This window comes from Anabas testudineus, chromosome 7 (assembly GCF_900324465.2).
Source record: "Anabas testudineus chromosome 7, fAnaTes1.2, whole genome shotgun sequence".
Lineage (NCBI taxonomy): Eukaryota > Metazoa > Chordata > Actinopteri > Anabantiformes > Anabantidae > Anabas > Anabas testudineus.
In genome coordinates, this window is record NC_046616.1 from 8,209,414 (window position 1) to 8,224,056 (window position 14,643).

Below are 14,643 nucleotides of genomic sequence, written 5' to 3' on the forward strand. Positions count from 1 at the left end.
AAATAGGTAATATGGAACTACTCAAAAAGTGTTCTCCACAAAAGAAAGGTGTAAGTGAATGCAAGATTGTCCTCATTGTGCAGTGTTGACACATGCTGCAGAAACGCAGGCCACCTTTGACATTATCAGATTGGCAACATATTTCATACAGGACACACTGTGTCTGCTAAAGCCTAATATAGCTAAATATGTAATAGTGTGCCAAGATAATATTAACTGCTCTGCTGCTCTACTGTATTTGACCTTATGTGACCCAGTTTCACCGTTTATGTGACATGCAACCTGGAGAGGATTGCACCCTCAAGTGTTTTGAAGTAGTGTGAGTTCAGATCAAATGTGCATTTCCGACATCTGTGAGATTAACCAGTCTCTTCCAAAATATCAGCCCAACTGCAGGAGGTATCTTTTGGAAATTCACTATATTTATAGCTGCAAACTAATAAAGGAGGTCAGATAGATATCATGGTGGCAAGATCCATGACCTGCTGTAATCACTGCAGTAACATCCTCTATGTTTAAGCAAATAACAAACATAAAATAATAGCACAGTATACATGAATGTGATTTGATGGTATTAGGTCGACAGCTCGACATAGCCAGCCAAGAAGCATATTCTACAAAATAAAGTTCAAAGTAATAGGAGAAAACCTAAAATAATAATCCAACATATTTTAAGATTTAGATTAATAATAATCTGTATAAATCTGTAAAAATGAGTGTATATCTAAAATGCAGAACATTGTGCAGTTCACTTTCATAGTTAATCACTTAATTAACCTTTCACTGGGGGACTGAGAATTTAATTATTTCCTCCTAGAAACCAACCAGGAAGATGAGCTTAAATGATTGTCTGATTAGTCAGTTGAATTCATTGTTGATATATGATATAATTCAACTACTAATGCTGAGAAATCACTAACTTGTCAATTCTGAATATTTGGTAGCATTTCAGTTTTTTGTGAGTAAAATCAACATGCTTGGGTTTTTGATTGTTGCTCAAACAAAACAATCAATTTATTGCAATTTATTGGTACAAATTTATTAAGCAGAAGCAAATGATATCGAGTAAACAAAAAGCCATTTAACTGCCTGGAAGAAAAAAGAAAAAACAATTTCCCTGCTGCACAATAGAAACATTTTCCACCTGTCCCCTCATGTTGGTACCTACCCATCAAGGTTACCAAGGGGCCGCCATCTTTTGTTTGTGTCTACTTCGGAAACGAATACAAAACACTATTATCATTTCCTGCATCGTTTTTATCACCTGTGTGATTAGTAAAGTCGTTTTCCGGTATAAAATAGTCATATCATTTTTTATATATTTTATATTTTTATTTACCTGAAACATCAGTGATTGGTTAAAGTGAGGGGGGCGGGGCGCCCGGATGTGACGTCGGTGTCGGAAACGCTGTCAAACGAGTACCGCACGTGTTGGAGGGCACCGCAGAAAGAGCATGAGCACGAAAGGCCTGGACCCGGACTGGTAGACCCTCGGTACCGACAGACTCTGCTCCGTTACCGGCGACAGACACGCAGCTTCCTCAAACAACAGCAATCACCTCGGCTGCTGAGCGGCGTGTTGGACGGTGAACTGACCCAGAAGGAGTCGGCTGGAACTAAGTTGTGGCTCCTGGGGCCTGTGCGTGTTTCTAGTCGCTGATTTACTTTCTAGTTCAGACTCCACAGAGGACTGGTGAGGGCTAGTATCTGTAGTCATGGCGGACTACCTGATCAGCGGACAGACCGGCTACGTCCCCGACGACGGGCTGACGGGGCAGCAGCTGTTCAACGGGGGAGACGGTCTCACATACAAGTAAAGACACACGGTCATTCCCACTGCCGTGGCCGGGACAACCGGTCCAAACACGGCCACGAATAGAGCGAAGGTCCAGTGTGCTAACAAAATCCCAGTACCACAGTTTTAAACCTTTACCGGTGCTGTCATTAACACTATTAATGTCATAATGATAAACTGGTTCAAATGATCCGTACTGATTTAATTCACGGTAACAGACTTGACCGGTGTTATTTCTTCAAACATTACAAAGCTTCCCATTGAGATTATGCTGTTTTCACAGTAAACTAACGTAAACCTCATGTTTAAAGTCAAAGAAGTGTCCCTTTAATGAATCCCACGTGGATATCAGAAGTTATTCAACTGTTATCTAAATGTTCAATTAATTATTATTATAGTTTATAATAAGCCACTGTAGTTAAAACTTAATTTGCTTTGTTAGAGCTCAGCTGTGTTTACATTACCACCTGGATAATAGTTTGTGATAATGGAGCAAACTCATTTTAAAACAGGGGTGTAATATAAATTACCACCACTTGAAATCAAATTCGTTCTGTACATTCACTGCTCCCAAATTTAGGATCAGGCTCACATGTGTTGTTCAGCTGGACTGTGTGAGCCCTGCCTATATTTAGAACAAAGCACAAATAGTAATATGATGTACTCTGTTGTTGCTGTTGTTGAGGGGAGAAAATCAGCATTCGTACCATTGCAGGTCCAAATATTGCTTCATAGTCTAATCAATATTTGAGTATTGAGAAGAATGATGAAATAAAGGAAAGCAGGTTAGCTCTTGTGTTTATATAAAGTAAGAATTACTGTTATTTATTAACTGATAAATCACTAAAGTTATTTGTTATTGTAGTTGACAATGTTTCAGTGCTATTTTGGGAGTAAAGAACCTTTCGTTTTATTCCATTATTTATCAGTTTGTGAGCTGGTGACTGTATTAACTTAAAGTAGAAGTTAAATGTATGTCAAACATGTCGCATGCTGGCTCGTGCTGTTTCTTTCTGGTGTCACTTACGTACAGGCCTCACTGCCGCTTCTAAGATGTGCATTTAAAAAAATCCCTGCAGAAACATTCGAGACATGCACTAGTACTGTAACATGAATCTCTCTGACGATTACTGAGAAATACGTGTTATTTGTGCTCACAGTAGTTTAAGTCCCTTTTTTTTTCCTTAAATTCATTTTTGTGTGTTTTTTTTTATTAAGGTTACAGATTAGAAATTAAATAGGCTTTATCTTTCCTTTATTTTTTACTTTTTGCTGTCCTAAACTCTTTTTTTCTTTCCCCTTTCTAACTCCAGTGATTTTCTGATTCTGCCGGGCTACATCGACTTCACAGCGGATCAAGTGGTGAGAAAAAAAACTATTTATTTACATACACACAAACTCTGTGGTATTAAACTAATCGGACTCTAGGATGATGGGAGCACATGAGGTGAGAGTGAGGATTATCAGCTGTGTGCCTCCCGTCACAAATATTCCCTGGATTAGGCTCACAGTGCTGCCCTAAACCCTTGCAGTACATTACGTCTGCCCAGAGTGTCTAGGTGATTCAGGTATTTTCACTTTAAAAACAAGACTGTCTGACCTTTGCAAACAGGTGCCACAGTGGCATGGATCGGATAATGGTAAATGTTAATCTGTATTGTAACAGTAGCACAAGTAGACATAATTACAAATCTGTACACGATTGGATCACTTCATTCAATAGAAGTTGACTAACATCTTCTCTTGGAAACTATATCGCATAGTATAACATATTTATTATTATTATTGCATGATACATTTTACTAGTGAGATAAAAATTTTTCTAATGCTGTAAACAAATGATATATTTAAACAGTCTGACTTTCTGGCTGTAGATCTTTTTCCACTTGTCTTAGCAGTATCCTAAACACCTGTTCTTTTCCTATTGTCACACGTCTTCAGTGAAGGAAGCATAAAAGCCTAAGACTGCACTAACTGCTCCTGTTTGTCTTCTACCCAGGACCTGACATCAGCACTCACCAAACAGATCACTATGAAAACTCCCTTTGTCTCCTCTCCCATGGACACAGTCACAGAAGCCAACATGGCCATCGCTATGGCAGTGAGTGTGACACACAAACACAGGGTTGCTTTCTTTCTTGCTGTTTGTCTCATTCACGCACCATGATGCTCGCTCACAGACTGTGATGTATTGTCTCCATGCAGCTAACGGGGGGCATCGGCTTTATCCACCACAACTGCACTCCAGAGTTTCAGGCCAATGAAGTTCGCAAAGTCAAGGTACTGAAGCATACAACTGTTGGTACAGATTTGATTTCTGTTACTTCTTCATTTCTTTTTTTTCCTCATTTATTATCTTCTCTTTCTCTATTCTATCTTTATTTCTCCTTTTTGTTTTTTTAAATCTTCAACCCTCAGTCTTTATCTTACCTTACTTTCTCCTTTGTTCTCGTCTTGCTGCTGTTTTAGTTTTGCATCCTTTGCTGTGTTGCTGTAGAGTGTAGTCAGATATTTCTCTTTGCTCTACACCACTGCTGCTTCTCGTTGCCCCCTTTTATTCTCCTTTGTCCCAACCCCCTTTATCTTCACCGTCTTCCTTCCGTCCCTCCTCCCTCCAGCGTTATGAGCAGGGCTTCATCACAGATCCTGTGGTGATGAGCCCCAATGAGCGCGTACGAGATGTCTTCCAAGCCAAGGCTCGCCACGGCTTCTGCGGCATCCCCATCACAGACAATGGTAAAATGGGCGGCAAGCTGGTGGGCATCATCTCTTCCAGAGACATCGACTTCCTAAAGCCAGAGGACCACGACCTGCCACTCAGCGAGGTGGGTGCAGTTTAGATACCCCCGGTTATGTAAAGCCTATCTCACACATTGAGATGAATAGTTAGAATCTCAGCCTTAGAAGCTTGATACCTGTTCAGAGGTGTCCTTCAGTGGATTCATAGATCTGTTTTTTATTGTTAAAACACTACTTCTTAGTGAACTTGACACCTCACAAACACTAGTTTTCACATTTTTGGAACCGGTCTCCATTTGGTTTAGACACTGACTTTAGTTTCTCTCTGTTGTTCACATCAGGTGATGACAAAACGAGAAGACCTAGTGGTCGCTCCTGCAGGAGTGACATTGAAAGAAGCCAATGAAATCCTCCAGAGGAGTAAGAAAGGTGAAGAGAATGTTAAATCTATTTCTCATAAATTTCTATAAGTTAAGCAAGAAACATGTACGTGTTTAACCTGTCTGGTTTCCTGCAGGTAAACTGCCCATAGTGAATGAAGAGGGATCCCTGGTGGCCATCATCGCCCGCACAGACTTGAAAAAGAACAGAGACTTCCCCCTGGCCTCTAAAGATTCCCGTAAACAGCTGCTTTGTGGCGCTGCCATCGGCACCCACAACGACGACAAGTACCGACTGGACCTGCTGGTGCAGAGTGGGGTGGATGTGGTCGTACTGGTAAGTAGGACTTCAGTACAGTTTTTAGTCTTAGTAAGTAGTTAGTACTGGGTCTGCTGGTGGGGATCAGACCCAGTAAATTGTTAGATTCCCTCCTACTGAGTGTTTTAATGGGATGAGATTTTCTAAGTAAATATCCATGTGGTCTGTGAAAGCCTTGATTTCTCAACAGTGGAAGTAAATTTAATGGTGTGCAGACTGCTTTGATTTTCCTGGACTCAGGCTGTGAAGTGAACAAATTTAAAGTAATGATGTTTTGTAGCTAGTGATGTTGTGTGTTCCTTCTCTACCTCCAGGACTCGTCTCAGGGAAACTCAATCTTCCAGATCAACATGATTAAATATATCAAAGAGAAGTACCCCAACCTGCAGGTCATCGGAGGCAATGGTAACTACTAGTCAAAATACTGATGCTATGTATAGAGTTTCTTATCATCATCTTATTTTGGCTGTGTATACTGAGCACATTTGGCGCAGACATTTCTTTCAGGATGAATGTTACTTATGCTGCCACTCAAAACTAATTTTTAACATATAGATCTATGAATTTGATTCATTATTTTTGTAACTTTAATAAGTTAAGCGATTAATGTAACGATTGAAAGTACTCTTATATAAGCAAAAAAAGTGCTCGGTTCAGATTAGATAAAGAACCAGTGCAACAAAACCCAAATGTCAGCATAGAGCCATGTTGTCATTTTATTAATTTTGTCGTCTCTCAGCAACTTGCTTTGTCTTTGGCTGTGCTCGTGTATTCCAGTATTTGTAATGAGTCTGGGTGACATGCGCTGCTAATTTAGTTTTTCAGACTAGAAAAATGTTGTTACCTTATCGCTGGTTTGCAGCTCTGATGAGGGAAGCACGTGTTTGATTTTTGTTATTGAGTGTGTCTGCAGAGACGTCAGCTGTGTGAATTGCTGCAGTGATTATAGGTAACACTACTTTACAGCTATGCTGTTGTCATTGTGCAGCCCTAATAGTTTCTGTCTTCTGCAGTGGTGACAGCAGCTCAGGCTAAAAACCTGATCGATGCAGGAGTGGATGCACTGAGAGTTGGAATGGGCAGCGGTTCCATCTGCATCACACAGGAAGGTGAGTGATCGACTTGCGAGCTAAAAACTCCACCAACGTCACTAACTGCTCCCAAGCAGAAAGCATCCAGCAGCCAATGAGAGGCTGGATGAAAATGTTAGTGGAATTATGTGCAGGTTATGGTTTTTTTTACTTAGCTTTGGTGATGCTAAATTTCCAGTTTGCTTTACTGATCTTGTTGCCTGGATCAGACAACACAATTTGTATTAGTTTGACAACACAAAAGCGGCGTTGGCAGAAAAATGTGTTGTAGCGTAGAAACGAGCATTTTAAGTAATCAAGAATGATTTAGTCTCTTCTTTAATAGCTCATCAGTGTCCTGTGAGCCTCTCCTGCCTGATTACCTTTGTACGTCTTGCTGGTAGAACACAAGCTACGTGTGCGTGGGCTTCAGTGCGTAGCCTGACATTTCTGTTATTTGATCACGATCTGATTTGGGACTTTGACTGGAAAAGCTGTTGTCTGATCCTAATTAAGTTGTTTGTTAAATTCTGCAGCTGGTTGAATTGGATCGAACTTGTTTTGGTGCAGAAACCGTCTTGATTTTTGATGGTGTGACACATTTTACTGAGATTCTTCTGGCATAGATACGAAGTTTGGAACCTGCATGTCTGTGCTACTTGTCTTTTCGTGTTTCGATTCCTCTAAAATCAATAGCTGCTCTTTTCATTTTCTTATCTTCATTTTTGTCTGTCATCTTCATCCTGTTGTCTTCCTCCTTCCCCTGTTCTTTGTCTGCTCTTTTTATGTATTAAATTCTCCTCCCTACTTCCCACCCTTGTGTTCGTATGGTGTGTGTGTGTGTGTACACGAGTCCATGTCCAGCTCCCCCCAGTGTACCACCAGCAATAAAGCTCCACAGCCCCAAAACCCCAACCACTGTTACGGGATACTCCAGTAAGTTTCCCCACCCTTTCGGGCCTGTTCTTGGCTCCTTTTGGCTCCTCTATCACAGTTATCACAGTGTGAGCCCCCAACCTCCACTTCACAGCCTGCTGGTTTGATTGGTTAACAGCTTTGCATCAGTAGAAGTAGTAGAGGTGGTTTGTGGGTTATGGTTTGTTTGAGAGCTGGCCTTGGGGGTTTTGGGGTTTTTCTTGTTCCCCTGTCTTCACTAATAAATAATCCAGAATGAATGTTCCTCCACCCACTTTGCTGACCTATTGGTCTCTGGTATGGATGATTTAATCACACTGAGACACACCTTTAGTTGTCTATGGATACCATTGGTCAGATGGTGGCTGGTTTCAGTCCATACCCTGTGTGGCCAGCATCTGTGAGCATCATCTCCTATAGACCACAGCTCTCATTCTTTAACGCACATTCCTAACAATGTAGCTGGCAGCCACATGGTGTCTCTGTTCAGCAGAGGTGGTAGTGGTGGTTGAGCTGGTTGGGAGCCGGCAGGCGGTGTTTCACCTGGCAGTTTTTCTTTGGGGCTGAAATTATCCTAATTAATCATCAGTGATAAATGAAAGTAAAATTAGCTGTTTCATATTCTAGTGTCTTTAATTCACCTCCAAGTAGTCAACACACTATTCATTCTGTATTTAAACACGCAGTGCCACGTCTGCACAAGCTCATGCTATGGGCTGCATAGCGTTTAATCACGTGTTGACGAGGGGATACTGTGACAGTCCTTCACAATATTAACACTGAGCAGAACGATTAGGGTAAGTACCATACAGCCCTGAGTTCACAGGAAGCAAAACCACTCGTGTAGTTCAAAAAAGGAATTGGGATGTTTCTCTTTAGTGGCACTTTGTAAAATTAAACCGTGGTCGGGATTTGGTTGATTTTTGTGTATGACTGCTGGTTGAAATCTTAAAAGATGTATTTGAAATGATTTGACTAGCTGTAGTCAGGTGAATAGAGGCACCATATATTATGTGAGATGGGTTTGGAGACAGTGCGGTGTGGTATTTCTCTGCTGATCTGACAAGTTTAACTTCCTCATTCTCACATCTTTAACAGACATGAAGTGGACTTGTTCCCGGCTGACTGCTCATTCACTGTGTGAATATTTTTTTGATGTAAACATCACTTCCTGGGGGTTTCCACCATGCATGCCAATCATGACTCAGTTGAATGCTCTAAATTCAGTTAAAAAGTAATTTTTTAATCATTGTAAGTTAGAAGAGAAGACTGTATCAGAACCATGTTCCTTATAGAAATGTATGTTAGTATTACAGCATTAATCTTTAGGCTTGAGATGTGTTTTCTCTGTTCAGTGAAAGATGAGTGTACAAGAAAAAGTCAGATATATCTCCACGTGCTTCTATCATCATTCACCTCTTTTTTCGCTCCCCCTTCATTAGTGCTGGCGTGCGGCAGACCCCAGGCCACCGCTGTGTACAAAGTATCAGAGTACGCCCGGCGTTTCGGTGTGCCGGTCATTGCTGATGGCGGCATCCAGACTGTTGGGCACATTGCCAAAGCCCTGGCATTGGGAGCATCCACAGGTATGGATAGAAGGGTTGTTTCAGAGTTGCTGTACAAACATTGAATTAAAATAAGAACACAGTGATGCAAAACTTAACACTATTTAATTTAAGTTTTGACTATAAGAGCTGTACTTCATTACTGCAATAATCCTAACGTCTCTCTCTCCCCAGTGATGATGGGCTCTCTTCTGGCTGCTACTAGTGAAGCTCCTGGTGAATATTTCTTCTCTGATGGCATCAGGCTGAAGAAATACCGTGGCATGGGTTCCCTAGATGCTATGGACAAAAACCTGGGCTCCCAGACCAGATATTTCAGGTACAGAAACCGAGTTCAGAGGCTGTATCACACGTTTCACACTGATCAGTTTACTAACGGCAGTTTAGAAAAGTACCGATCATAATCATCGGTGAAGTCAGTTCATTTTTCACATCACACATGGTCGTAAACTTTTCTCTTCTTTGCCAGTTTTTTTCTAGTTGACAATAGTTGTTCCTCATTTGCTTTTCAGTGGTTTTCAAACATTACTGCTATGTGGTGGTAAAGAATGATGAGCCTGCTAAACATGGACAGGGTGGCACACATTTTACACAGCAGTAAATGAAAACTGTTAAACTGGTGTTAAAGTAAATATCAGAACAGTCATAGGAAGGAGAGGAGTTCAAACTAACTGCTTTAATTCATTCTCATTAACAATCATGTTTGTAGCCACAAGGTGGCAGCTCACAGGCAGTAGCTTTAAATGTCAGCAAAAGACAGGATACTTGTTATTCTGTGTGTGTGTGTTCACTTGTTTTTTTTTTTTTGTCCTTTCACAGTGAGAGTGACAAGATTAAAGTTGCTCAGGGTGTTTCAGGAGCAGTGCAGGACAAAGGCTCCATCCATAAGTTCATTCCCTACCTGCTGGCTGGTATTCAGCACTCCTGTCAAGACATTGGAGCCAAGAGCCTCACACAGCTCAGGTAAACACACAAACACTTCTACTGAGCCCTCAGGTCACATTAAAATATAAAAAGTACTGCAGAGGCTGCAAAGGTTAGTAAAAAGTAAGCGGACTGTTCCTGAAGACGACTCGATGGGAATTGTAAAGCAGTATACACTTATTATGCAAGCTTAAAACAAAGTAACTGTCCTGGATACCGACTTAAACAAAGCCCAGAAGCGTTAAACTTTTCTTCTGGATTTTTAAAAGGCGGCCTCACAGATTTTCAACTTGCTTCTTAGAGTTGTCTTGGGGAGAACATGTACATGAGTGGTAGTAGACTTCGAAGTGATTTCCCTGGATTAAAATGTTTCTCTGCTTCTAGCTGTAAATCAGTTCAGTTCATGATGTCATCTGGTTGATTTCTTGGTCAGTGTGGTCCTTAGCTAGAAGCAGAGATATATTGAATATAAGTTTTCTTCCGATTTGAACCATAGGAAGCACAGTTCCAGTCAATGTAAGACAACTGTCTGCTGAGATGTGTCAGAGGGATACTTTCTAGTAGTCATGTTTAGGTTGTTGTAGTAAATGGCTTAAAATGAGTGTTACAAAATAGTTGTCAGATTCAGAATTCAAGAAGGAACTCACATTTTCTGGAAGGCTTGAGACGTGGGAGATATTTATCTTTGGTGATATCTTCGTACACATTTGTTTCTACAAAGATGAACAGATGTCACTGTTAAAGCTTATTACTCCTACTCCCTCACAGCTGTCAGACCTTTTGAATCATCACGCCAACTCTCTATTCCTACTGTGGTAATACTGAGAAACAGCCTACACATACATGCAACCTAAAGTAATATGCAGTACATCCACTGGCTACAACTTGATCGTCTATAGTATAACTTCTGCTCATCGCTAGTTTGTTTCACAACACTCTGTCTAATAAGACACTCAACAGTTATGTATGTATTCTGTAATAACCTCTGAGAACAACTAAACAAAACCACTAGAAGGTTTCCCTCTGCTACAGCTTTTAGACACGGTACCAGCATGGCTGTGGGGGTTGATAGTGTTGTTACTGTGTTAGTAGTTTGTTGAAAAGTACTGTTTACTTGCCTTTTGTTGTTGTGCAAGTGTAACTGTGTTTCTTCCTTGCCTGCAGAGCCATGATGTACTCTGGAGATCTGAAATTTGAAAAGAGAACAACGTCCGCTCAACTTGAAGGTGGAGTCCACAGTCTTCACAGGTAACCACACACCCTAGGTGTTTTTTCAGTACAGGTCCACTGAACTAAGAGGATACAACATAGTTGTTTTATCGTGTTTCTTATTCAGTCTTAAATGTACTTTTATGTTTCTTTTGTTATCATCACAACCACACAAACCATCAGTTAAACTTCCTCTTCAGTGCTGCCACTGTGCCCACTGCCGCGTCTGTCTTAACAGGAAACCTCAGAGCATCGTGGATAGTCGTGTGATCTTTTCCTTCTGTCTCCCACAGTTACGAGAAGCGTCTGTTTTGAGAAGAAGCCAGCCGTTCAGCCTGCATGTGGAGAATCCTTCCAACAGACACATTATGCAAACACACACTATTTGCCAGGCCTGTTAAATTCCTACTCTACTCAGACACTAATAACTTCTAGAAATTAGTATTTTAAAAGTTTTCTCACACTCTGATCTTCCAAGGATCCATCAGTCTTCCTGCCAGAATCATCTATGCATTGTCTGTTTAGTTTAGCTGTGGATGTGCATGTGTGTGAAGGAGGGAAATAAGCATTTATCAAGCGATGCGTGTGATCGATTCCTCCGATTTCATATTGTGTTAAAATAAAATGTCTGTCAATTTAAAGGAAAAATAAAAGTCCAATAATAAAGCTAATCTTTTTCACAAACTGCTGTTGTCTGTTAATTGTGGTACTTTATAGTCTGATCAATTGTTAATTAATTTAACAGATTTAGCAGCTAAAGCTTCAAAAAGTTCATTCAACGTAGAGACAGTTAAACTGATGGAAGCTCACATCCCTGGATTCTCATATTACCTAGGTGGAGAACCAGATCCTAAGAAGACGTGCTGCAGCTTGTGGTGTCTAAGAAACGGCACCTCTACAGCAGAGAGTTTGTCTAATGGAGGAAACCGTGGGACAAAATCCCTTTATTTAATAAGCATTTAGTATAAAGATAATAATAATGTGACTATTAATAAAATGTTTGAGGAAGAATTAGACCAAACCTACAAATGTTATAAAGACAATTTGTTATTTAATTTTAGATAACAGACGAATAGTTTACTGGGGCAAAGCATACACCCTGTCAGTAAATAAAACTGATGCCGTTTAAGCACAGTGTAATAGTTCTACATTAAAGCCTCGCTTCGTGAAGGTGATAATATTCGGTTTGGTGGTTGGTGTTGATTAAACGGGTCATTTTGGGTTCTGTTGAACTATTCAGTACAGCTCAAACTACAGCCTCAAACAATCAAATATAAAAACATTATCCACTTCATGAAGCAGCATATTTTACTGATATATTAGACTGCATTACTTTACGTCGTCATATGTAGCTTATAACCCTACAACTGTTTATACTTTCATACAAATTGAGAAATATTATACAGACATTACATTAATTACTACATAAATCTGATCCATTTACACCTACTTAATGTTATTGTAATTATTGTTTATTCTCCCGATTTGTTCAACTATAAGCTTTCATATAAGTTTTCACATTTTAGGTTCATTTCACCTGCTGCTGATTCACTAAAATATGCACCAGGCTGCACAAACTGTGACTACGTTAGTTATTTTTAGTAATAAGTTGGAGTTAAACTTTAACTGTAAAGTTAACTTTAATCAAATTGTGTGAAAACTACAACAGAAGCTAAATTCATACTTATTCTGAATTAAGTATTAACTTAAGAGAAGCAGAAGCAGAAGCCTCGTTGGTTTCCTGTCTGTCCAGTCAGATAACAAACTGCATTACTGCTAAACTATGAATTACTGAAGTACATTCAAGGTCAAAGTGTGGGAGTCGCACCCAGGTTTCCTCCATCAGGGAACAAGTAACCACATTCCCTCCACCTATCTCACCTTCCTCCTGGCTGCTGGAGGTCCCCAGGGAGGATCAGGTAGTCTGCCAAATCCACCGGACTTTCCAGGTTGAAACCCAGACGAACTTAATGAGACTCCTCCGGTCACACTCGGTTGATCACACCTGTCCCACATCATCCATCATGTCACATGCACATGTTTCTAATTAACACAAGGAAGGAGTCAGATTACAGGCCTCAATTAGCAAACTGAAAAATCTGCAGTCAAATCCATTACTACTGAGTATCTACCAAACAAATCTAAAACCAGTATTTGTAGATTTTATCCTGCACATTGGAGCTTCACAGTAACATTTCAGATACATACAGTGAAATTCTTATTGTTATTTAAACCAGAACAGTTCTGCGTTAAGAATCACAAGCTGCATTTGAGGCTTTTGCTGATGCTTTGCTATAATCTTTGGTGTTTTACGCCATATCTGTGTGAATCGTCAAAATGGATCTGCTGTGACGGGAAACTTTGGACATGAGTCAAACTGTGTGTCTTTATCTCCAGCATCAACAAAATACTGTTCAGCTGGAGTTTTTTTTTTCTCCTAACAGCAAAATATCTGGTTTATCAATAAAGTGTCAGTAAAAGAGAAAACCAACAAGCCACATGTCCTCCCTGAGTACTAATAGTACTACGGAAACTACATTATTACTATACTGACCATCAGCACAAAAAAAAATTATATTTTACTGCTACTAATGATCCTACTGATACTGATACTGATATGACATTGTCTTAATTGGAAAAGCCACAAATTAAAAGTTTATCACAGGAAAGTGGTGACAATTTATGTTTGAAAAACTTTGTAGTTTTTTTTTTTAGAAAATATGCTTCAATTTCCCACCAAAACACTTCAGGTCAGAACTATAACCAGAACTAAAACTACAGGAACACTGTTGAAATACTTTTATGTACAATATAAAATTAAATTTAAATTATATAGTAAAGTTTAGAAATGAAAGATACACACTGGATATAGAAAATACACTTTAAGAATGAATTAAAAGCATAAGTTAAAAGTGTTATTACCTTTAGTCTTGAGTTCCCGACTGAGGAACATAGTGCATGGGTCGGAGAATTCATCTGCATCAGAAAACTACAAGTTTAGCAACAAAAATGTTAATACTATATATATATATATATATATATATATATATATATATATATATATATATATATATATATATATATATATATATATATATATACACACACACACACATACACTTAGTACACTGATTATCTGAGTTTTCCGAGCCATTATTTAATTCATTTAAGAAAAGAGATTTTTATTTGTTGTACTAACATGTAAAAAGTATTTTAACAATGAACACCATGAACAGAAATATACAGCTTTTACTTGTTGAAGTGATCTATGAAATATAACAATTTATATATAACATTAGCCTGTGGCACAACAATTGAACGATCATGGTGCACATACTGCATAAAATAAATACATTTCATTACACAAATCTGCTGTACTGAGAATTTTATTTATTTGTGTTTGTTGCAAACTACTTACACTACTACTTTACAAAAATAAGCATTAAAGTATATTTAAAGTAAAAACATAAGTTAGTAGCTGCTGTGTCTCTCCAGCAGGGAGAGGAGGCACAGAGGGAGTGGACAAAGGAAGGAAAGGAGGAGTTTTGTCTGATCAGGAGAAGTGAAAGTGAAATGAATCTCTACAGTATTTAAAGAGGAAGTTTGGATTCCCGGAGCTGTAGGCAGACGGGACCACAGAGAAGTGACACTGCTCAGACGTGTTGGTGAGCTGCAGAACCTTTATTTTACAAAACTTATCATCACTGTGATTCATTTTATTTAAGTC

General features: G+C 39.4%; 1 protein-coding gene across 1 annotated transcript; it reads left to right on the top strand.

Annotated features, from left to right (window-relative positions):
• Positions 1 to 1,395: 1,395 nt before the first annotated feature.
• On the top strand, positions 1,396 to 11,600 carry impdh2 (IMP (inosine 5'-monophosphate) dehydrogenase 2). The gene is made up of 14 exons (XM_026368225.1): positions 1,396 to 1,813; positions 3,109 to 3,157; positions 3,795 to 3,896; positions 4,001 to 4,075; positions 4,414 to 4,620; positions 4,876 to 4,963; positions 5,052 to 5,251; positions 5,548 to 5,638; positions 6,247 to 6,342; positions 8,661 to 8,804; positions 8,958 to 9,102; positions 9,603 to 9,746; positions 10,872 to 10,955; positions 11,210 to 11,600. Exons 1-14 carry the CDS (start codon positions 1,716 to 1,718, stop codon positions 11,229 to 11,231), a joined length of 1,545 nt encoding a protein of 514 aa, XP_026224010.1. The 5' UTR covers positions 1,396 to 1,715; the 3' UTR covers positions 11,232 to 11,600.
• The last annotated feature ends 3,043 nt before the right edge of the window (positions 11,601 to 14,643 follow it).